The 22,559-nt window shown below is 37.7% G+C and overlaps 1 protein-coding gene across 2 annotated transcripts in view; it reads left to right on the forward strand.

Moving 5' to 3' along the window:
• The window catches only part of LOC132403831 (ATP-binding cassette sub-family D member 2-like), a 43,009-nt gene extending 22,244 nt beyond the window's left edge, over window positions 1–20,765 (forward strand). Inside the window, exons 7-10 of one of the 2 annotated variants that reach the window (XM_059987554.1) lie at window positions 3,413–3,558; window positions 9,406–9,490; window positions 13,895–14,020; window positions 16,973–20,765. In XM_059987554.1, coding sequence (XP_059843537.1) covers window positions 3,413–3,558; window positions 9,406–9,490; window positions 13,895–14,020; window positions 16,973–17,183 — 568 coding nt within the window. In that variant the 3' untranslated portion in view covers window positions 17,184–20,765. The remainder of the gene's footprint in view (window positions 1–3,412; window positions 3,559–9,405; window positions 9,491–13,894; window positions 14,021–16,972) is intronic. The other variant, XM_059987555.1, reaches the window with a different exon arrangement.
• Window positions 20,766–22,559: the final 1,794 nt, after the last annotated feature.

A 22,559-nucleotide genomic window follows, 5' to 3' on the forward strand; every position in this document is an offset into this window, starting at 1 on the left:
ACTTTACCTCTGGATTAAAGTCATCCTTCCAATGTGTTTTTAGGTTTTCTTCACTATGGTCTTGACAATTTGTCACACTTGAATAGGTTGGAAAGATTTTACCCAGCACAAGACTGCTGAATATTGATGTTATGCTTGAAATGTGTAAATGCAATAAAGCACTCAACTAGTTCAGTCCATAGAATATTGACTGAAATCCTTGGTATTATTTACCAGTGTAAGTAAGATGATCCGCCTGGATGACATCATTCTTTGAGTCCATTTGCCCTGTACTGTCTCTGCCATCTGAGTCTGAATCATGGTCCTATTTGTTCTTTTTTTAAATAATTTTTTTTAATTGAATTTTCAAATGGTTACAGAAGGGAAAAAAAATTATGAACCCTTCCCCCCCCTCTCCTTAACCCCTCCCCCCTAACATATCCCTGTAGAAAGAGAAAAAAAAAAGAAAGAAAGAATGCCTGGATATTGGAAGATCCCCATATGCTCCATGGAGTTCATAATAGCTTTAGTATATATATTTATTTCTTTCCACAAATAACCAATAATTTTATCTTCAGAGAACCTATAAATTTAATCCTATCTTTTGTAAATAAGGGCGCCAAATTTTCAGAAATATTTCATATTTATCTCTTAAATTATAAGTAATTTTGTCAAATGGAATGCAGCTAAAAGCTATATCTATTTTCATTTTCCTAATGTATGTTAAAATTCTTTTTCTTTTCACCAGTCAATTAAGCCCATTAACATAAAAACTTAAAAAATTCAGTAAATTAGTCATTATTTTTAACAGGGTTACTCCAGTCTATAGTAATACCTAACTTTTCAACTTTCGTAGTACCTTGGGGAATCTTTTTAAAATTCTCCGTGTTGCTATGTGTCTGCCGCCCCCCCCCCCCCCCCCCCGATTGTCCAGGCAAAGAAAGAAAGATTAAGAAAAGTAGATTATAAAGAAAAAAATAACAAAATACCCCCCTACTAATGTTGTGAATAAAAAAAAACACAACATTACCCCTCTCCATTGTACGGGTCATGGCAATGGCCATGATTACACACGTGAGTCCCGTAGCAATCGATCCGCTGTTCCCCCAGCTCCCCCGTAACATAAAAAAGTATATATAAGAGAAGAAAAAATAATATCACTACTCTTGATTAGTATTTCTCAAATTTTTATCTTTCTCCCCCTGTATCATATAATTAAGAATATATTTAAATATTCTTCTGTCCTTAAACATCCATCAACTCCATTCACTGTCCCTGTCTTCATCTTTAATCCGTTTCGCATTTAAATCTTTGGCTGTGGTTAGCGAATATTTGGGAGTTCTTGTGCAAATTCTTCCGCATCCTGATAATCAATAAAAGATCTTCTTTTTCCGTCATCCAAAAAAATGATCAGGGTTGCCGGGTGGAGCAATATAAATTTATAACCCTTTTCCCATAAAACTTTTTTCGCTGGATTAAATTCCTTCTTTCTCTTCAAAAGGTCATAACTTATATCAGGATAGAAAAGAACTGTTTTCCCTTCTATCATCAATGATAGAAAACCGTTTCTCTTTCTGGCACGTTGGGCAGCCGTGTTCAGGATCTTTTCTTTATCTTGATATCTTAAGCATTTTATCAAGATTGATCGTGGGTTTTGATCAACTTGAGGTCTTGATCTTAAGGCTCTGTGAGCCCTTACAATTTCAGTTAACTGGGTTCCTTCTTCCATTTCTAAAATTTCCGGAATCCATTTTTGAAAAAAATTTATTGGATCCTCTCCCTCTATACCTTCTTTAAGTCCAACAATCTTAATATTATTTCGTCTGCTAAAATTTTCAAGTGCATCCACTTTTTCGAACAACCATTTTCTTTCTGATGTCCAGGCAGAAATATTATCTTCCATTTTATTCACTCTATCAATGGTGTCTCCCATTATTTCTTCCAAGTTTTTAATTTTCTTGTCCATTTTGTCCTGTCTTTTCATCATTTTATCAAACATAATCTTCATATTTTTAATATTTTTTTATTACTTTTACTGCTTTTAATTCATGCATTATTTGCACTGAAGATTTTTTTATGTCTCCAATATCACCTCCAACCTCTTCCTGTTGCTCTGCTTTGTCTCTTCATCTTCGTCTGATTTATCCAAAGAATCTGATTCCACCTCGTATTCACTTTCACTTTCAGTTCTGATCATAGCTGGGATTTGTAGTTTGGGTTGCTCGTGTTTTGCGCATGCCCCTTCCTTCACACATGCGCAATTCCTGTTGCTCTTTTTTTTTGGAAACGGTTGATGTTGCTGCAGTTTCCTGTTCTGTTTCGCCGGAGGTAAAATGCACTTGAGCCCGAGGCTCTTTCATGGCTGCCGGCCTTGATTCTTTTCCAACTTGTGTTGTCTTCAAAGTAGTAGTTTTCTTCTGTTTCTGTTTAGGAGACATATCTTAAGACAATCCTGAGTAGTTTATAAGTAATTTTTAAGAAGTATTTACTAACTTTTCTTCACTTAAACATTATTTTACTGTTTTTTTCCGGTAGTGCTGGATTTCTACGTCTCGATCCTACGTCATCACGTGACGTCCCCCCCTCCTATTTGTTCTTGTATCATTTCCACATTTCAGAATTATTTTATAACTTAATTTAAAATTTTCTTTTAATTAAATTGTATAATGGAAGATAAGATAGAGTGCTATTCATTATTGAAAATCAGATTGTACTTATAACTTGTACAGAATCACACTATTCATTTCAGCCAACAGCTAATGTGTTAATTAAAAGGAAACTGGTTTTCTTGATTCACACTTGAACTACTGGTGAGCCAATGGAGCACTTCTTGAAAAGGTTGTGCAATTTTAGTTACCACTAGCTCTTAAATGATAAGTTTCACAAGTTTGAGAACAAATGATATATTCATATTTTTTAAAATTGCACAGACTCAGGGGCTTATACTTTTGTTCGGAGTTAATTGTATCTTCACTATTCTGCCGAAAGTTTTTCCAGCTGTACAATATAGTGAGAAAAATTAGGCTGACTGAAATATTACCATAAACACAAGAGATTCTATAGATGCTGAAATACACAGAAAATGATGAAGGAACTCAGCAGTCAAGCCAGGTGTATTTCCATTCTCTGCAATATTTGACCATATTCTCCAGTTGTTAAGGGAAGATTGGAAGTGTCTCTCAAAATACAGTGGTACCATTTTCAGGGGCATTATCTCCATGAATTGTTCTTAGAAGATCTGAACTGTGGTTTAAAATGGACTGAACTGCATTGTATACCATTGTAACTTGGATACTTCCTTTCTAATCTTGTTCCCCAATTTTTTGGAAGTAGTTTTCTGTACAGATGATACGTCTTTCATTTTTTTTGCATGTTTGTCCACATTTTTCTAACACAAATGAAGTTAACAATGTATTTCTATCTGGGTTCACAGGCCTTACATGTCTGTTGGAACCCTAAGAGATCAGGTTATCTATCCGGATTCTGTGGAAGACATGCATGAGAAAGGATATACAGATCTTGATCTGGAGCATATTCTCGATATTGTTCACTTGAATCACATAGTACAGAGAGAGAGAGGTATGAGCTTGATTCCAAAAATACATGCTTGAATAGAGAGAATTCTGTGAAATATTTGTTAAAATGCATCATTTCAGTTTATTTCCAAATTTACACTTGGATAAAAAGATAAAAAGTTATTTATCTCTACAGTTTTTTTATGATATGATAATTTGTAATTCACCATGTGTTTATATTAAGTTAACTATAACCAGCCAATAAAACTGAACGTCTAGCTGGGTGGTAGTGAATTTTTACCTTGTGCAAAAAATTTTATCTTAAGTAATTCTGAAGCTATAAAATGAAACATTCCTGTAATTAATAGAATCACGTTACATGGATCTACATTTCGTGAATTATATGACATTTCATAACTGTGTGCATTTCAGCTCAATACTTTTAAAACAATGCCAATAACTTCACATTGTGTTTCTCGGAATGATGCATCGCAAAGTGTATGAAGAGTATTAAACAAAATATGACACAGTTACAGGGGAAGAAACCAGAAAAGGTGACGAAAAAGTTTATCAAAGAATTGAGTTTTAGCATCATCTTAAAGGAGAAAAAAAAGCGTAAAATTTTAGGGAAAGAATTACAAAGCTTTCAACTTCCACAGCTGAAAAGAAGACAGAAAAGTAGTGAAGTGAGTAAAAAAAAAAGTAATGTGTTATAGGCCAAAATTGTAAGATCACAAATTCAATAGGCTTTTAGGGCTGGAGGTGTTGATGGACACGCAGGAGCAGGCGTTTTTCAGGAATGTGGTATGTGATGTTTTATTATGTAAGTGGCAAAGGTAGGAATGGATAAGAACAACTATGTTAATATTGAGGTTGCCAGAGCTGGAGCAGATGGAATGTAGTGTATGGTCATGCACTTTGGTAGTTGGAATAAAGTAGACCATTTCCTAAATGGAGAAAATTCAGAAATCGAAGGTGCAAAGGGACTTGGGAATCCTGACGCAGAGTAATTAAAGGGTAACTTGCCTAAAGGTTGAATTAGTGAAGTCAAGTGCAATGTTTGCATTCTTTTTGAGAGGACTAGAATACAAAATAAGGATGTGGTGCTGAGGAGATAGGGCAAAGGTGCCTTAAAACTATTCTCTTCAGGCAGATGAGGCTTGTTGGCAACTCATCCAGAAGGAAAACTCTGATCTCAAACCAACACTGCTTTATGGTTGTACCTAATTAGGAGAAAGGCTTCGAGAGTAAACCCGAAGAGGAGAAATTTAGAGTTGGAATCCTTAGGGCATCCTGCGTTGAATTCATCCCTGACTGGCAATGCCTTTTACGCTGCTGTGGCCAAACTGTATCAGTCTTTGCCATTCCTTTGGGTTCATCAGATGTGTGGAGAGGGGAGCTTGCTACATGGGCAAAGGCTTGCTCTCCTTGTTGCCTTGGCTTTATTTAGACAGCTAGGTCTCAATATCCATTAGTGCTGGGCATAAGGTATTGGTCAGACCAGCCTTGGAATCTTGTGAGCTATATTGGGTTTCTTATCGAAGAAAGAATGTATTGACATAGGAGAGAGTCCAGAAGAGGTTTCCAGGAATGAAATGGTTAATGTATGGGGAGCATTTGATGGCTCTGGATCTGCACTCACTAGAGTTTAAAAGAATGAGGGATGATCTCATTGAAACCTATCAAATTTTGAAAGGCAAGTGGATAGTGGGGGAAATCTTAGACCAGAGGGCACAGTCTCAGAATAAGGAAGTCCACTTCAGACAAATGAGGAGGAATTTCTTTAGCCAGAGGGTGATGAATATTTGGAATTTATTTCCACAGATAGCTGTTAAAGCTAAGTCATTGGATATATTTGAAGCAGAAGTTTGATAGATTCTTGATTAGTAAAGGCATCAGGGGTTACAGATGGAAGGCAGGAGAATAGCATTGAGAGGGGTAATAAATCAGCCATGATGGTATGGCGGAGCAGACTTGAGGGGCCAAATAGTTGATTCTGCTCCTATGTCTTCTGGCCTTATGAAATTTTGCTCTGATATTGTAGGCTTAAGTTTAAGGAGTAAATTAGACTTGGACCAAGTATGGGAAGTGGTGTCTTGAATGAGTGCTGTTTTAGGCAGGTTGAGGGGCTCAGCAGAGATTGCTTGAAGTTTAGATGTAGCAAACAGATATGCGGATGAGAGTTCTGTTTACAGTTGAGCTATGACAGAGATGGAGCTGTGTTCTGTTACAGATTGGGCAGTTGACAGTTTGTGATAGAACTGATATGTGGGCAAAAATATGGCTTTCCTTTGTAGAAAGGATCATGTCTGCAAATCAACTCAATTTTCTGGGATAATTGAGCAGTTAAGTTTGTGATGGACTCAAATAATAGCTGCAGTCTGCTTACCTAATGTTTTAAGCTGGCTGAATAGGGTGATAGGTATGATGGAGTGGCATGATCCAAAGAAGCATTTCAGAAATCATGACATCATTACTGGCAAATACAGTAATTGCAGCTGAGAAAACAGAAAATTGTGGAACTCCAGGGGTAACAGTACAAGAGGGGAAAGAGAAGCCAATGCAGCTAACTTACCTGTTTTTACTTTATTTGGTGGTAATGTAAGAGCAAATTACCACTCAGGTGGACGATAGGGGAGAGATTTGGAATATGAGGGAATATTTAATTCTGCTTAAGTCTGCAATTGGGCTGAGGTGAAAGTAGAGGAATAGTTTACCAAAGTTAGTTTCAAAAGGTTATGTTTTGTGACGTAATGGTGCTGTGGCGATGCAGGAAATCGAATGGATGAGTTTATGGAAAAGGAGGACAAAAGGGCATGGATTCTGGGCACAATATTTTGTGGTGTGAGTAGGGATGATAGTTGGCAACAGAGATTGATGGTACAAGATTGGTACAGTTGTCAATGGAGAAAACCATCTGGAATTTCGTGCTCACTAAAGAACACGCAAGTCTTTGGAGCCCAGCTGGCAGCTTCAGTTATACCCCAGCCAAGTTCAGAATGATAGTTCAATACAGTCATTACAGGTTGTGGTGAAGCAAATAGATAGGTCACGCATGAGTGTTCTATAATAGTGGGATTGTTGAAGAGGTGTGGATTGAATATTGGGGTATTGGAGAGGGGATTTGGTGCAGTACACTCATAGACAAGTTCTTGCCTCATCTTGTAGATGTCCCAATCTGATGCTTTGCTGGAAAGATAATTTTATCCTGAGAATTCTATATACAGAGCTTTCCCAGAATAGTGTGATCTTTATTCCCCACAATTCTCCAAAGGAAGCACTGCACAGAGAATGTCATCCATTGTGCCCCTTGGGTGGTGGAAAATACCGCCTGGTTAGATTTTTTACTGAAAGCACAAGACTCAAAAATGGTTATCATTTTTCACTCACTTGGATTTCCAATTGTTTAACTTGGGGTGAGGGGACAAGCATCTATATGCAGTTGCTTTTGTTTTCATCAATTCCTCCAACATGAGAATTCAGTCAACCTGAGGATCAGTGGTACACTTATCCTTTGCTTTTAAGCATTATGCCCATGTAAATGATTGAAAAGGGGTGTTTAGTTGGCTAGCAATACTCCCAAGCACAGAATCAGGTGAAAGGGGATCTACATTAGAATCCTATCCAAAATACCGTAATTTCTGATATACATGCCGACCCCGAGTATAAGATGACACCCTCCCCCATTTTCAAGGTTAAAAATAGTAACTTTATCATGCTGCCTTTGTATAAACTGACCCCTTTTGTAGAGGTTTTTGATTTAACCAGAAAAGATCACAAGATCTCACATTCCGGTACTCAGCTTTGTCCAATCTGGAACCTGGAAATTTTGTGAACCAGTACCTGCTAAGAAAACAGGCCTTCACTTTGAAGAGCATTATAGGTGAAATCTTAATAAATAAATCAGGGATGGAAATCTTGGATTAGGTTCCCAATGTTAAAGAATCCTCTGAAATGTAACCCCCATGAAACCATTTAGCGCCCATCGTAATCTTGTTAAAACATAACACAGGGTGGCAGGACTCAGTATTGAGTTTTGACTCAGTACATGTACTCAGTATTGAGTTTGCGACCACCACTTACAAAAGATTAAAGCTAATACAGTATGATGCTGGCTTCAAGCTGAAGTTTGTTGATTTTGCTGAAGGAACGAATAATTCTGCAGCTGTTAAGTTTAGTGTAAACGAGAAACAAGTGCAAGAGTGGAGGACACGCTGAGGGAAGTGCCAAAGACGAAATGTGCAAACCACAGGAAAACATGCCAATGGCCAGAACTGGAAGAAAAATTGTCAGAGTTGGGTGAATCACCAGCGATCGTCTGGATACGTTGTTACCAGAGAAATGATTCGAGTTCAAGTGTTGAAATGGGCTGAGAAACACCGTGAGGTCAGCGAAAATCTCAAAGCTACACGAAGTTGGTGCACCCGATTTATGAGTAGACGTGATCTTGTGTTGAGACAAAAAACAAGGATTGCTCAGGAGTTGCCGAGTAATCTTGAGAATAAGGTTACGGCCTTCCAATCGTTTGTAATCAAGCATCGATAGGCACATTCTCACCCACTCTCACTGATGGTAACATGGACGAGGCACCAATGTTCTTTGATTTTGCTGGCAACCGCACTGTCAATCAGAAGGGGGAGAAAACAGTCCTTGTCAAAACAACTGGACATGAGAAGCAACATTTTACTGTCATGTTAACGTGTATGGCTGATGGGACCAAACTACCACCGATGGTGATTTTTAAAAGGAAAACATTCCCAAAGAAAGAAAAAGTCCCTAGGGGTGTTGTTTACGTTCAAGAACATGGCTGGATGGATGAAGCAGGTTGCTTGAAGTGGGTTAAAGAAGTGTGGCATCGACATCCTGAAGGTTTCAGGAAAGAAAAGTTGCTACTTGTCTGGGACATGTTCAAAGCGCGCTTGTCAGGTAAGAGAAAAGCAGCACTGAAAGCTGGAAATATGGACATTGCAGTCATCCCAGGTGGCTTGATGTCCATGTATTCATTTTTCCGAAGTTGGCACCCTCTGTATAAGCTGACCCCCTAATTTTAGGACCAAAATTTAGGGCCAAATTCTCAGCTTATACATCAGAATTTACGGTAGAACATTTTACAACTTCTGTCACTTTATTCATGGAAGAAAATGGGGATGATCAGTGCAATTATAGACCAAAGAATGTCCCACCAGTGATTGGGGACCTACTGGAGAAGATACTGAGGATTGGGATTTATGCACATTTGGAAAGGCAGTACCACTGGAAATGTTGCTCTAGTACAATTGACAGCATTTTTGTTTTCTTTCCATTAGAAATTCAGAGCCTAATATACTGTATATGCCACGTGAAAGGGAATATGCCTGCTCTTACTGGATTGGAAATGTACATAGCAAGAGGTTAAAATGAAAGTTGTACATTTATCCTTTTGTATTCTGCATGGTACCAGGGTTGTGAGTTGAAGTTACCCAGGTCAATTATATAGAGTGGAACTTGCAAGAACTAACCCTTCTGGGATTTCTATCACATAATCATTGGTTTTGCATTTAACATCAAAACTTGACACCTTGAGATCTCCAAGGAAGGGGAAAGTAAAAAATACAATTAAAATGATTTTTATATCTACCAACTACATGTGAATTTTCATCTTATGCTATTTTTATAAATTAATTTTAACCTGCATATTTATTTATGACAAGCTTCCCCTCCCCACCCCCACTGATATTAATTTAAAATATTAATCTGGAGTGAGCATATGTTAATGGGAAGATGGTTAATGTTATTCCTGACCAATACGTCCAATGTTTGAGCAAGTTTAATATGATAATAAAAATATGAAAAATACTAATACTGTTTAATTTTACCAAATTTTGCTACATCTACAGTGCTCATTATATTACTTTATTTCCTTTTGCTGCAGGATGGGATGCCTTTACTGACTGGAAGGATGTCTTGTCTGGTGGTGAGAAACAAAGAATGGGGATGGCACGTATGTTTTATCACAAGTGAGTGGGCTGTAAGGTTATTGCCAGATTAATTCAAGGAAAGTGGTTGCTTACTTAAATAATAAGTATGCCAAATTGTTTTCTGGTTATTCATGACACATGGTTATCACTGGTAATATAGTCTGTCCCTAGTTCCACACCATAGGAAATTTGTGAAGCTTGAGAGATTATGGCAAAAATATACTAAGCTTGTCTTGTTCATACTGCACCAACCGCCGCCACTGGGCTATAAACGTGCAGGAGCAGTGTGTGGTTAAATGCCTTGCTCAAGGACACACGCTGCCTCAGCTGAGGCTTGAAATAATGACCTTCAGGTCGCTAGCCCAAAGCCTTAACCACTTGGCCACACACCAACACCTGGCAATATACAGGGACTTCAGTAAAGTGGATAGGCTGTCAAAGTTAAAGTGACTTTCTTAGAAAAAACAGGGTTTGCTGTTGATTAGATAGAGATGTTCAAGATCTTGAGGGATCTTGACAGGGTGGAGCAAGGTAAACGGTTCCCTTAAAAGTAATTGGTAAAAGACCAAGGTTGACTTTGTGTGAAAGAGCACTACAGCACAGAAACAGGACCCTTGGCATATCTCATCAATGCTGACCTGTCTTATTTACCCTCCCCCCCCCCCCCATTCCATCTATCCACATGGAGACTAAACCAAACCCCTCCATACCCTCTCCTTATACCTATCCAAACTTCCCTTAAATATTGTAATTAAACTTGCATCCACCACTTCTGCTGGCAGCTTGCTCTACACTCATATCACCCTTCAATCTCTGAATGAAAATGCTTCCCCTCACCTTTGTCCCTAAATTCATGACCTTCAGTTCTAGTCTTGTTCAACTTCAGAGGAAAAAGCCTACATGTACTATATTTACCCTTCCTACAGCCCTCATAATATTATGTATAAGATCACTCTTCATTTCCCTACACTCCAGGTCCTAACCTATTCAAACTTTACCTAGAACTCAAGTTCTGGTACCATCCTTGTGATTTTTTTTGTACTCTTTCAAGCTTACTGGTATCTGTCCTATAGGTAGGTGACCAAAACTGCACACAATGCTCTAAATCCAGCTTCACTAATGCTGTGTACAACTTCAACTAGACATCCCAACTCCTGTACTCCAAAGTGCCAAAATCCATAAGTATAACTCTGTTTATTTGTAACATTGCATTCAGGAATTATGGATCTGTATTCCCAGATATCTTTGTTCAGTGCCTTCCATTCACTGTTTACATCTTGCCCTGATTCAAAGTTTGAAGCTGATTTATTCTTGCGAGTGTACTCAATAAATCCATAGTAGAATAACAGCCATAATAGAATCGATGAAAGACCGCACCAACTTAGGCATTCATCCACTGTGCAGAAGACAGAAAACTGTGCAAATACGAAAAGGAAGAAATAATAACAAATATCAAAAACATGACATGGAGTCCTTGAAAGTGAGTCTGTCGGTTGTGAGAACATGTCAATGGTAGGACAAGCAAAGTTGATTGCATTTATTCCCTTTGGTTCAAGAGCCTGATAGTTGAGGAGTAATAGTTGTTCCTGAACCTGGTGCTCCTGTACCACCTTCCTGATGACAGCAGTGAGAAGAGAGCATGACCTAGATGGTGAGGGTCACTGATGATGGATGCTGCTTTCCAGTGACAATGCTTTCTGTAGATGTGCTCAATGATGGGGATTCCTTTACCTATGAATGGACTGCGCTGTGTCCACTACTTTTTGTAGGATTTTCCATTCAAGGGCATTGGTGTTTCCAGGCTGTGATGCAGTCAGTCAATCTACTCTCCACCACACATCTGTAGAAGTTTGTCAAACTTTTAGATGTCACACCGAGTCTTTGCAAACTCCTATTGAAGTCGAGACGCTGCCGTGCTTTCTTCATAATTGCACTTAGTACAGTACCTCACACTTGTACACCTCATACTTGTCTTCATTTATTGACATTTGCCATTTTCAGGCTGTTTTTCCAGCTGTTCCAAATCGTGCTGCAAGCTTTGATAGCCATGACATGAACAAAACTTATTTATTTATGAAGTAAATAGTCATATTCTGGAATTCATTCAATGAAAGATTATAGCAGTTAATTGACCTGTCAGTTTTAAGATGGAACTGTGCAGAACATTCAAGGAGAAATAATTGCAGGTACATGGGAAAAGAGCTGGGTAAATAGCATTGAACAGTTGGCTGTTACACAGACCCAACATGGGCATGAACTGCAGAACGTTTCCAGGCTGAATGATTCTGAGATTCCATTAGCTGGTTGTGGTATTATTTGCTAATTTTCAACATGCTGTCTCAATAAAGATCTCTGTGTGGAGAGGTGAAAGGAAAAGTATTCTCATTGTTGGGGACAATTATTCTTCTTTAGATGCACCACTTCAGAAGGTGAGAAATGGATAGATTGTAAAACCCCATCAAAATAGGTGTGAATCATAATCTGTCTGGAAGCTTGTGCAATCTATTTGCTCATTTTTTTTGTTTGGTCAATTGGTGTTTGGCTGTAGTAGTCTGTTATTTTTCTGTTAAGTAGACAGTTCATTGGTAGCTTGTTGAATTAAAAATTTGAATACGTCTTTAAGTAGTCAGTGTAATATTGTCAATGCTTCCTACTTTAAAAAAAACAGTGGAATTGCTATAGGACCTGTTTGCGAAAGTTCTCAGCATTATGGAGAGAGCCCTTCCTGGAGTAAGTTTAAAGCCAGTGGAAGTCCTGTCAGTGCAAATATTGTCTAGGAGCAGATTCTAAGAAAATATTTGGTGCCATCTAACTGTCTAAAATATATTATCAGAAATTAAATGATAGTATTATTTGGCAAGTTGGTCCAGTCAGTTTTCTCAGTAGGCATTTTTCACCCAGCTCATACTAGCTACTTAAAGTGTGCATTTTTAAAAAAGCACTCAAACAACATTTTCACCAATAACTGTCCCAAATTGCATCATTCATTATTTGTCTAATGTGGAGATCCCTGCCAAATAAAAGGGAGGCAGTTGTTATATTTTTAATGCAGGCCAAAAGAACAGTGAGAGGTCTTGGTCTGTGTCATTGCAAGCACGATTCTTCTGTCAAGATGCTGACATTCTTCTTGCTGCAAGTCCTTGCCCAGAGGGCAAAGGGCCAGTGCTCTGCTAACTTCAGCTTAATTTGAGGTACAAAATGGCTAGGATCCTCTTCATTACCAGTCCACCCCAAAGACAGGATGTCTGGAGCCTCTCTTCCAAAGCCCCACTTCTAGCTGTGTTAGCTTGGTGCCCTACTTGCTGTCAGTCCCGGCTATACAGTTAAACAGATGTAATGCTTGAAAGACACATGTTAGTAATTCCTTGTTTTAGTTCAGCTTCATTAGATTGACTAACCAGTTGAATATTGATGTTTTTTATACTGTGCAGAAATGGGAAACCAAGTATTCCATCATACAATACTGTGCAAAAGTCTTATGCACATTTATATAGACAATAAATGACAATGCAAATATACCCTTAATTGGCCTCTGTTTAATGGATCCACTACTTTGTTGGAAGGAGAGAACTGGAGGAGTCTCATCTCTATCTCCAATGGATATGTTATTTAATACGTTAATCATCCATTTCCAAATTAAATAGCCTACTTGCAGTTCAATTTTCAGCATTTTCAAGGCAGCGTGGTATTTCTATAATGTTATTTTGTGGAACCATAGCAAATTGAAGCAGGCAATCTGGCCCTTTGAGCCAGCACCACCATTCAATATAATCACGGCTAATCATACAAATTCAATATCTCTTTTCTGGTTTCCTCCAATACCCATTGATCTCTGTAGCCTTTAGTATTATATATAATTACAACTTGAATGTTATTAGTTGTTGGACCTTTACTGACCAGATTTTAGCTCAACTGAATAGAGTAAATGAACTATGACAAAAAGAGAAGACAAGGGGGAGAAAAGTAATAAAGTTATGAGATTTTTTAAAAATGACAAATTCCCAAATGAAATTACGATAGAAAGCCACTGGGTTTAGTGAAGGATGTTGGAAGGGAGGAAGTGTGGGAATAAATACCATTTTCAGTTTAGTTGTACATTCCATCTAAGCAATTGAATAGAAATATTCCCATTAAGCGAAGTTAAGCTAATATAGGTAATGGGATTACCTCCAAACCAAATGAAACATTATTTCATATCGCTGTACTGCCAATTTAAAAGCTTCTCATTTTACATGTTACAAAGGATTTATTATAACTTAACATCCCATTCTTCCTTTCCTTGATGCACTTTGACTTTAATGAAAATTATGTCTTTTAATTCTGAATATCGTAAGTATTTTACAAAATTTGGTCTAATTTAAAATAAGATCTGGTTAAGTTGTTACAAAATAGTTAATAATATATTGATTTTGTGGTTTACTAAGTTTATTTAATTCCATTTAGACCAAAATATGCATTGTTAGATGAATGCACAAGTGCTGTGAGCATTGATGTCGAAGGAAAGATATTTCAGACTGCAAAAAATTCTGGGATCTCATTGCTGTCAATTACGCATAGGCCATCTCTCTGGTGAGTACTTCCTTATAAATTTCTAATGAGAAATGTATGCTTGCTATTCTGCTTCATCCAAGTTAGAAACTATTATTGCAAAATGCCTTAGCTAAGTTCTAGATTCTCCTCTCTTATAGTGCACTAAACAAGAAAGGAATTGAAATCATCTTGATATGTTATTTCAGTTTAAGGCATGGATAAATGTTTCTTAAAATTGTTAAGTATAATAAGAAGAATCATAATTTATTCTTAGCACTTTTCAAATTTTGATGCTACATACAGTATTAATGTATTAAAAATTAATACAAAAATGCAGCTTTGTGCCGTCATTCATTTGATGCAGTTGAATCATTTAAGATCTAAATTACTAAAAGTGAATACTGTAAATGTAATGTTCAACATGCTTTTGAACTGTAGCATAGGAGCAGAATTAGATCATTTACCCCATTAACTCTGCTCTGCTATTGTATCATAGTTGTTTTCTTTTGAAGTGTATCCTTAAAATTGACTTGTATATTTAAAAATACGTATTTTAATTAGTATTGCCACTGATGCAACATCCTGCTCTCTGTTCCACAGACTGGACTAGATTATAGATGATAGTTATTTGCAATGTTTTAAAATGATTCTCTTCTGTCTGATTTTTATACTCTAGTTATCTGTCTACTATTCAACATTCCTTACAATATTTTAAAATGTTCCACAGATAAGAGAAAGCATAACAGTAGTGCTTTGAGAGGTTATTCCTGTGGAATAATCTAACAAGGCCACTTGGGTAGAACTTAGAAATCAAAATGGATTGATACTTTGATAGGGCTATTTTGTAGACACCCCAGTAGTCAGTAGGAGCTTGAGCAGACATGTCAAGAAATTGCACTGTGTTGTGAGTATAGGTGGTTAATGTTAGTAGGAGTTTTCAATCTTCCCAGTATTGATTGAGCCACCTAGAGTGCAAAGGAGCTGGATGAGGCAGAATTTTTGAAGTGTATTGAAGAGAGTTTCCTCATGCAATATGTATCGGAACCTACTCTGGAAAGTGCTCTGGACCTCCTTGGGGAACGAGGTGGGCCAAGCCACCGAAGTGGTAGTTGGAGCACTTTGGGTCCAGTGACCATAATTCTGTTAAGTTTGAAATAGTTATGGAAAAATGTAGAACAGGTCCATAGGATAAAATCCTGAACTGGAGCAGAGGTCACTTTGAGCGTGTTAGGATCTAGCTGGGGTCATCCATGTGACTTTTTAAAGCCAAGGGAACAGTCAGTACTGAGGTAGAGTTTAGAAGGGTCACATCAAGGGTTTGGAGCAGCAGGTTCCCGCTAGGGTAAAGGGTAGACATACCAAGTTCAGTGAACTCCGGCTGACGAGAGATATCAAGGTTCTGTTTGGGAAAAAGAAGAAAGCATACATCACTTTCAGACAGCTGGAGACAAATAAATCCCTCAATTAATATAAAATTTTAAGAGCAGGCGAAAGGAGGGAAATCAGGAGGGTAGAAAGGATTGCAAGGTGGAGACTCAGTCCATCAGGGTTATTTGTATATGGAGCCATGGGAGATTCCACAGATTTCTAATGTCCACTTTTCCTTCGTGTTTACTAAGGAGAATATCATGGATACCAATTAAATGAAGGTAAGAAGTACTGGGGCCTTGGAACTTAGGCCAATTGCAAGGAAGGAGGTAATCAGAGACTTGAAGTGCATTAGATGTGCAAATGCTTAGGGCCTGACCAAATGTAACCTGGACCTTATGGGAGGCCAATTTAAAAATAAAAATCACAGAAGTCCTTATTGTCTTATCATTATACACTGGCAGAGTTCCAGAAGACTAGAGAGTGACTAATGTTCCATTGGTTAAGAAGGGTAGCAAGAACAAGTCAGAAGACTGCAGGCTGGTCAGAGGACTCAAAACACAAAAATACAACTGCAGATGCTGTGGATCAAAGAATACGTACACAACGCTGGAAGAACTCAGCAGGCCAGGCAGCATCCGTGAGAAAAGAGTACCCAATGTTTCGGGCCAAGACCCATCATCAGGAATGGGGGGGAAGAGAGGGCCAAAGCCAATACCCCCCCCTCCCCATTCCTGATGAAGGGTCTTGGCCTGAAACGTTGGCTACTCTTTTCTCACGGAAGCTGCCTGGCCTGCTGAGTTCTTCCAGCTTTGTGTACATGTGGTCAGAGGACTGCAGGCTGGTCATTTGTAAGGAAATTACAGGAGAGAATCCTGAGGATAAGATTACCATCACTTGGATATTTGAGGCTTGATCATGAATAATCACCATGAATTTATTCAATGGAGATCTGATGAATCATTTGGAGTTCTTCAAAGTGGTATCTAAGGGGATAGATGAAGGTAGGGTAATGGAAGTTGTCTATGTCAACTTTAGTAAAGCTTTTGACAAGGTTCTGTATGAAAGGCTGATCTGGAAGGTTAGGCTGCATGGGATTTAGAAGGAACAGGTGAGGTGGATTCAGAGTTGACTGGATGATAAGAAACAGAGGGTAACAATTGAAGGTAGATTCCCTCATTGAAGGCCTGTGACTAATGTGGTGCTGCAGAGGTCATTGTGGGACCTCTGCTCGTTATTTGTGTAATAGTACTGAAGTAGGGGGTCATGTTGATAGTGAAGCTGGTTACCATTAATTACAAAGAGATCTTGATCTGTTAAGGAGATAGGCTGAGGAATTGCAAATAGTTTTCAATTGTATCTGTCAGTACTGTGCAATCCAATTGAGACAGGTTATCAAGCTTTTCCTTTAGAGGCAATGACTATTGGCCCCTGAGGTATCCACTACTTTGTTGCAAGTAGATAAAGTGGTGAAGAAGGCATGTAGTATGCTGGTCTTCATCAGTCAGGACATTGAAGTTTGGAATAGGGACATTATTATGTTGCAGTTGTATGAACAACATCAGCAGTTGTGTTTGCAAAATGGAAGGAGATCATATAAGATTGGCTTAATTAATTTTGCAGGAAATACCACACACACCTGTTACAGTTTGATGGGGAGGGTGGCTGGCGATTTGAACAACTGGATACTGCCACCCGACTCTCATTAGCTGAAGAAAAGCAAAGACTTGAGTCTCAACTGGCTGGAGTCCCTCAGATGCAACAGAGATTGAATGAACTGTGCAAGATTTTGGGAGAAGACTCTGTGCTCAGAACTACGGGATCAGAAGAATGATAACAGACAATGGATGGTGAATAATAAGAACTGCAAAAGAAAAACATCATGCAAACAAAATTAAAATGAGATTTTCCAATAAATTTAGAATCATTAATTCCTTTCAGTAAAACAAGTTTTAACTTTTGGATGTACAGCCTCATCACTCGATTAGAATACTGGTAGGTAAACCTTTGGAAAGTTTACATTATTGAAATAACAACTTTTCATGAATTTGACTGCACACATTTGAAAAAAAATCTTGAGGAAGCTAGAATTTACATATTCTGGATAATTGGTTCACATTCTGTAAATACAGTTCTATGCTCCAAGATCTAACGAGCTGCCTTTTCTGTTCACTTGGTATCAGCTATCATGTGGTACAAGTGACCAGGATAGATTTTAATTGCTTTTACCACACCATTATCTTTTTTAACCACTCTGCCCAAGAAGTTTATTTACAATAAGCACAAACAGTATTTTGTCCTGCTTGTCAGGATCCATTGTTCTGAGGAAAGAAATGAGTTTGTATATCAAAATGATTTTATTATAGTGCAGTATGATTGAATCTCTCGTATAAGATTTAGCATGCCAGCCATGCTTTTTAAACTATTATGTCCCTATTTGTTGCTGCTCAAGCAGTATATTCAGCACGGCTTCTGCATTTTTGTTAGGTATGAATTTGTTTACCCACATTCCATAGTACAAAGCATCTAAAATTGTGCTCTTTTTTTAAGGTAAGATGGTTTTCTATTTAATTACTGAGGCCCTCTGTTGGTTGAGATCAGCCATAGATATTGGGTCCTAGCTGTCTACATGTTAGGCAAGTCAGTGCAGTAAGATATGAAGCCCAGGCTTGTGCCCTGGTGAGGACGCAATCCACCAGAAGCGCAAACCCACACGATCCCCTGGGATCGATGACTGCCTATTAAGACATGAAAAGCAAGCTGTCTCACCCTCTTCATGGAGCTGATGAATCCAAAGGAATGGCAGAGACCATTACAGTTTGGCACCAGCAGCATTGCCTGAGTTGCCAATCAGCATTGAACTTGAAGTAGAACTGCCTTAAGGACTCCAGCTCTGGATTTTTCCTCGGGAGTTTACTCACGAAGCCTTCCCTATGAGTAGGTATAGAAAGCCACAAGGCAGTGGAGGTTTGAGATCAGAGCTTTCCTTCTTGACGAGCTGCCAACTGTGCTTGATGGGTGCCATCTGCCTAAAGCAACTGGCTTTAAGATGTCAGTAACCTGTTTTGCCCCTTTAATTATTATAGTGTGCATTAACACAATGTGCACATTTTGCTTCAACTAAAGAGTTATTGGTTCCATTAATTACATTTATTTTTCCAATGGCTTCAAAGAAAAACCCAGGCAAGCTTTGAAAGCAAAATAACAGCAGATGCATGAAATCTTAAAAACAAAGTGCAGGAAATGCTCTGCAGGATGGGCAGCATCTGTAGTGAGAGAAAGAATTAATGCTTAAGATTTATGATTTTCATCATAGCAGGTAGAACGTCATTGTCTGAAACATTAGCTGTTGGCTCGCCACAGTGTTTTCAATCTTTATTTCTGGGTTTACTTTATTCTTCTCAAACGTGTTTATGCAGTTATCAGAACTGATTCATGCAGAGGCTTGTCTCCAGGAAAATGTTTGCTCAATGTACTTGGTGTTCTTTACATCTGTACTACTGAGATGCCTAGTTTTATATACATTACTATTTTAAATTATAAAGCATCAGATTTTTAAATTTGTTCCTTTCCAGCCAGGAAGGTTAAGTCTGTGGATTTTGTAACTGTTGTTTGGCCATCTGGGGGTGTACTTCTTTGATGCAGAGCTGGTCCTGTATTCGGCACACTTCACTCTCTACATGAAATAAACATAGAATCTATGGAAACTTTGCAATGGGGAATATTAGAATTCAAACCACAACTGAAGCATGTATTTGAACTTGAAAACTAAATGGCTGTCAGTACTCTTGAGTGTGCTCCCCATTAGCTTTTAGATTCAACTAAGTTGTTGAGTTTGAAGTCAGCTTTTTTAATCTATCGTCTTAAAATGCAAGGGTCTATTATCATTCCTTGCTGTTCTGTGTAAATTTAAAAATGTACTGTTTGTATTCTTGAAACTTGTCTTTCATGAAAAGTTGGTGATCTGCATGTACTTGCATGCCATTAAATATTGTTTGTTTAATTATCACACTCTTCTAACCAGTCCATACTACTGAACCTCATACCCTCAGTTTTGTGTTCTAAACTGTGTTTTGCATGATGTATGTAAACTTTAAGCAATATCATGCATTTCTGTGAAAATGCAATGTATAGTAGCTCCAACTTTATTCATATGGCTGGACCAGGATGTGATGGAAAAATAGCATGTGCATGGGAATGAACACAGCAATTTCATTTTGTGTTTTAAAAGATTTGTAACTAAAATGAATAACATTTTATATTGAAACTTTGAAATATTAACAATAAATTGCATGATTTGCAGGTCATTATTTTGTTAAGTTGGTAATTCTGGTACAGTGACCAGCAAAGTGGAAAATTTGCTTAAATACCCCAAATACACATTTTTCCATTGCTATCAAAAAGACCAGAAATGTTACCACATTTGATCAAGGCAAATCTGTTGGCAGGTGTGGTCAATCTTAAATGAAAATAAATGATGTGATATACATTTGTAATCAAATGTGTTCTCTGTATTTTGCTTCTGCCATCCTATATTTACCAATATTTCTTAAGTGTTGGAACTGAGAGGAGAAATGGATAACCACACATGAATACAGTATCAAAGTGCATATTTATTGTCACATCTGTTACCAACCAAAGTAATACATATGCAAGGCCAAATTATGTTACATTTAAAGTACTGTTTGTATTAACTAATCTGAAGAGATCTTGGCTTGACATAGAACGTAATTTGAGCAGTCCAAACACTGCAAGGAGTAAGTTGCATTTTCTGAAATGAATTTAAAAATTACCTCAATGAATGTGAAATTCTGTTTTGCATTTAAATGACTATTTAATCTGTATGTAAATGCACCGTGTGTATTGTAATTTGGAAAATACTTATATTGTTAAACACATTAAAAGTTTCTGAATCATCAGGAACTTTCATTTCTGTATTTATTACTTTAAAAAGGCATATTAAGTTCTATGAAGTGAAAAGGCAACAAAGACTTGAATTTATGCACTGCTATTTCTGATTCAAGATATCCATAGTTGGTGACGTACTTTTGAAATAACCCTCATAATACTTATTGAAACGTGGCTTATTTGTGTGAAATGTCTTAAACATGATGACAAAGGGCTTTGAAATGTAAATAATAAACTGGTCACCAGATGAACATGAAATTTGATGAATGCAATTCCTAATGCAGATATTCATGAGGACTAATATCAAAGATGGCAGTTTTACAGGCAGCACACTCAGTTAAGGATCAGAAGCCCAATAACTGAGATTGATTATTGTTCTCTGTGCCTTGTGCAGTACTAATGTGCACACAGACGCCTGGTAGATCAGAAACAGGAAAATATCATTTTTTTAAAAATAGTGTACAACAAAAATGGCTTCACCAAAGGCCCTTGAAACATTCAAGCATTGCGATACTGGCAGAGCTGTGTGCATTTTGCAGTGACACAACAATTCTTGCTATCTATAATCTTAGGTACTTATTTCAGTTTTCACTTGCTGTAGGATGTAACTTGGAGAATATCTGCTGCCCTAAAGCAGAGAGGTTATTAAGCCTATTGTTGGCAAACCAGAAAAGTGAAGGGAATGTGATTTTTACCAATATTTTATTGTGTACATAATTTAAAGTAGATAATACAATTTGAATAAGAGGGGAGTTGAAAATGTATTCCCTATCTTTTTAAAATGGTCTTTAAAACATACTTTGAGCAGATTTTGGTCATTGAAGCTAATGTAGATGGTTGTTGAATATTCCATTAACCTTGCTTACATCATCTTATGCATAAAGTGCATGTTGCCGCATTTGCTTTGCAGTATTATGTTTCCTCCTGTCCTTCCTGCCTGAAATCCTAAATTTGTTTTGCCCTGCCTTTGATTATGTAATCAGAACAGTTGCAGGACATGTTACCTAATGTTCTGTCAGATTCTGGATTCTCTGGCTAACATTGTAATTAAAATGTCTGATTCTTGAATCTAAATTGGTAAATATTCTATGCTTCCTCTCAAGGATATTCATTTTCTTCCTAAAAAGTCGTGACCAGTGTCAGAATAATATAATTAAGCCTAACCATAAGGTCCTTGCATTTGTCCTCAAAATTAAGATGTTATATTGCTAATTACTATTTAAATGTGTCTTTCCACTTTCAATTATCTACACCTTTAATTCTCAGATCTAATGCTGACATTTGTTTTAACTCTGCTATTAAGTCCACATTGCCTCTCCCTAGCACCATAAGACAGAGGAGCAGAATTAGACCATTTGGCCCATTGTCTGCTCTGCCATTCCATCATAGCAGATTTATGATGCCTTTTATCGGCCTTCTCCCCATAATTTTTGATGCCTTTACTAATCAAGAACCTCAGCTTTATATACCTAGGACCATAAGACCTAGGAAACTTTATTTTTTATTTATAAAGATACAGCATGCTAACTGGCTATCTGACCCATAAGCATTAATGCCAAAATCTCATGAAACTCTATAGTAAATGGCATTTGCCTCCTCAATTGTTACTGTGCTCATCTATATGTTGCCTATTTGCATCATTGTCAAATTTTACTCTATATCTAAAGTCCAAGTGATTTCACAGGGTTGTTAATACTGACTATTGAGGAACACCATTGTTTGTCTTCCTCCAATTCGGTGGGGGGGGGGGGGGGGGGGAGGTTACAACTACCATTTATCACAGCTCTTTTTAAATCAATCTGTGATTGTACCACACTTTCTCCTCCCCATCATGTCATGAACCTCATTTCTGTCATCCATTGTTTATTTTGAAAATATTTCCTTTTCTCTGATTATCAAGTGCATGTAGACTGGAAGTTTAGCTATATTCTCTATATACACATGCGTGACTGTATGGCTAAGCACTGTTCCAAAGCCAACTTCAAATTTGTCACTGGTACTAGAATTATAAATGACAATGAGCAAGTGGATAGGAGAGAGATGGGATATCCAGTTGTGTGATGCAACAGAAATGATCTCGCTCTACATCAGCAAAAGTGGGGAAGGAGGGCAATCATGCACCAGTCTACACTGGCAGATCAGCAATGGAAAGAATAAACAGCTTCAAATTCCTGGATGTTAACATACGAGATGACCAGTCATGGGTGGAGCACATAGATAAACATGAGGAAAGAGCGCTCATCTTTCTCAGCAGGTTAAGGAGATACAGTATGTCATTGAACACTTAGAATTCTTTAAACAA

Source organism: Hypanus sabinus, chromosome 13 (genome assembly GCF_030144855.1).
Source record: "Hypanus sabinus isolate sHypSab1 chromosome 13, sHypSab1.hap1, whole genome shotgun sequence".
Taxonomy (NCBI): domain Eukaryota; kingdom Metazoa; phylum Chordata; class Chondrichthyes; order Myliobatiformes; family Dasyatidae; genus Hypanus; species Hypanus sabinus.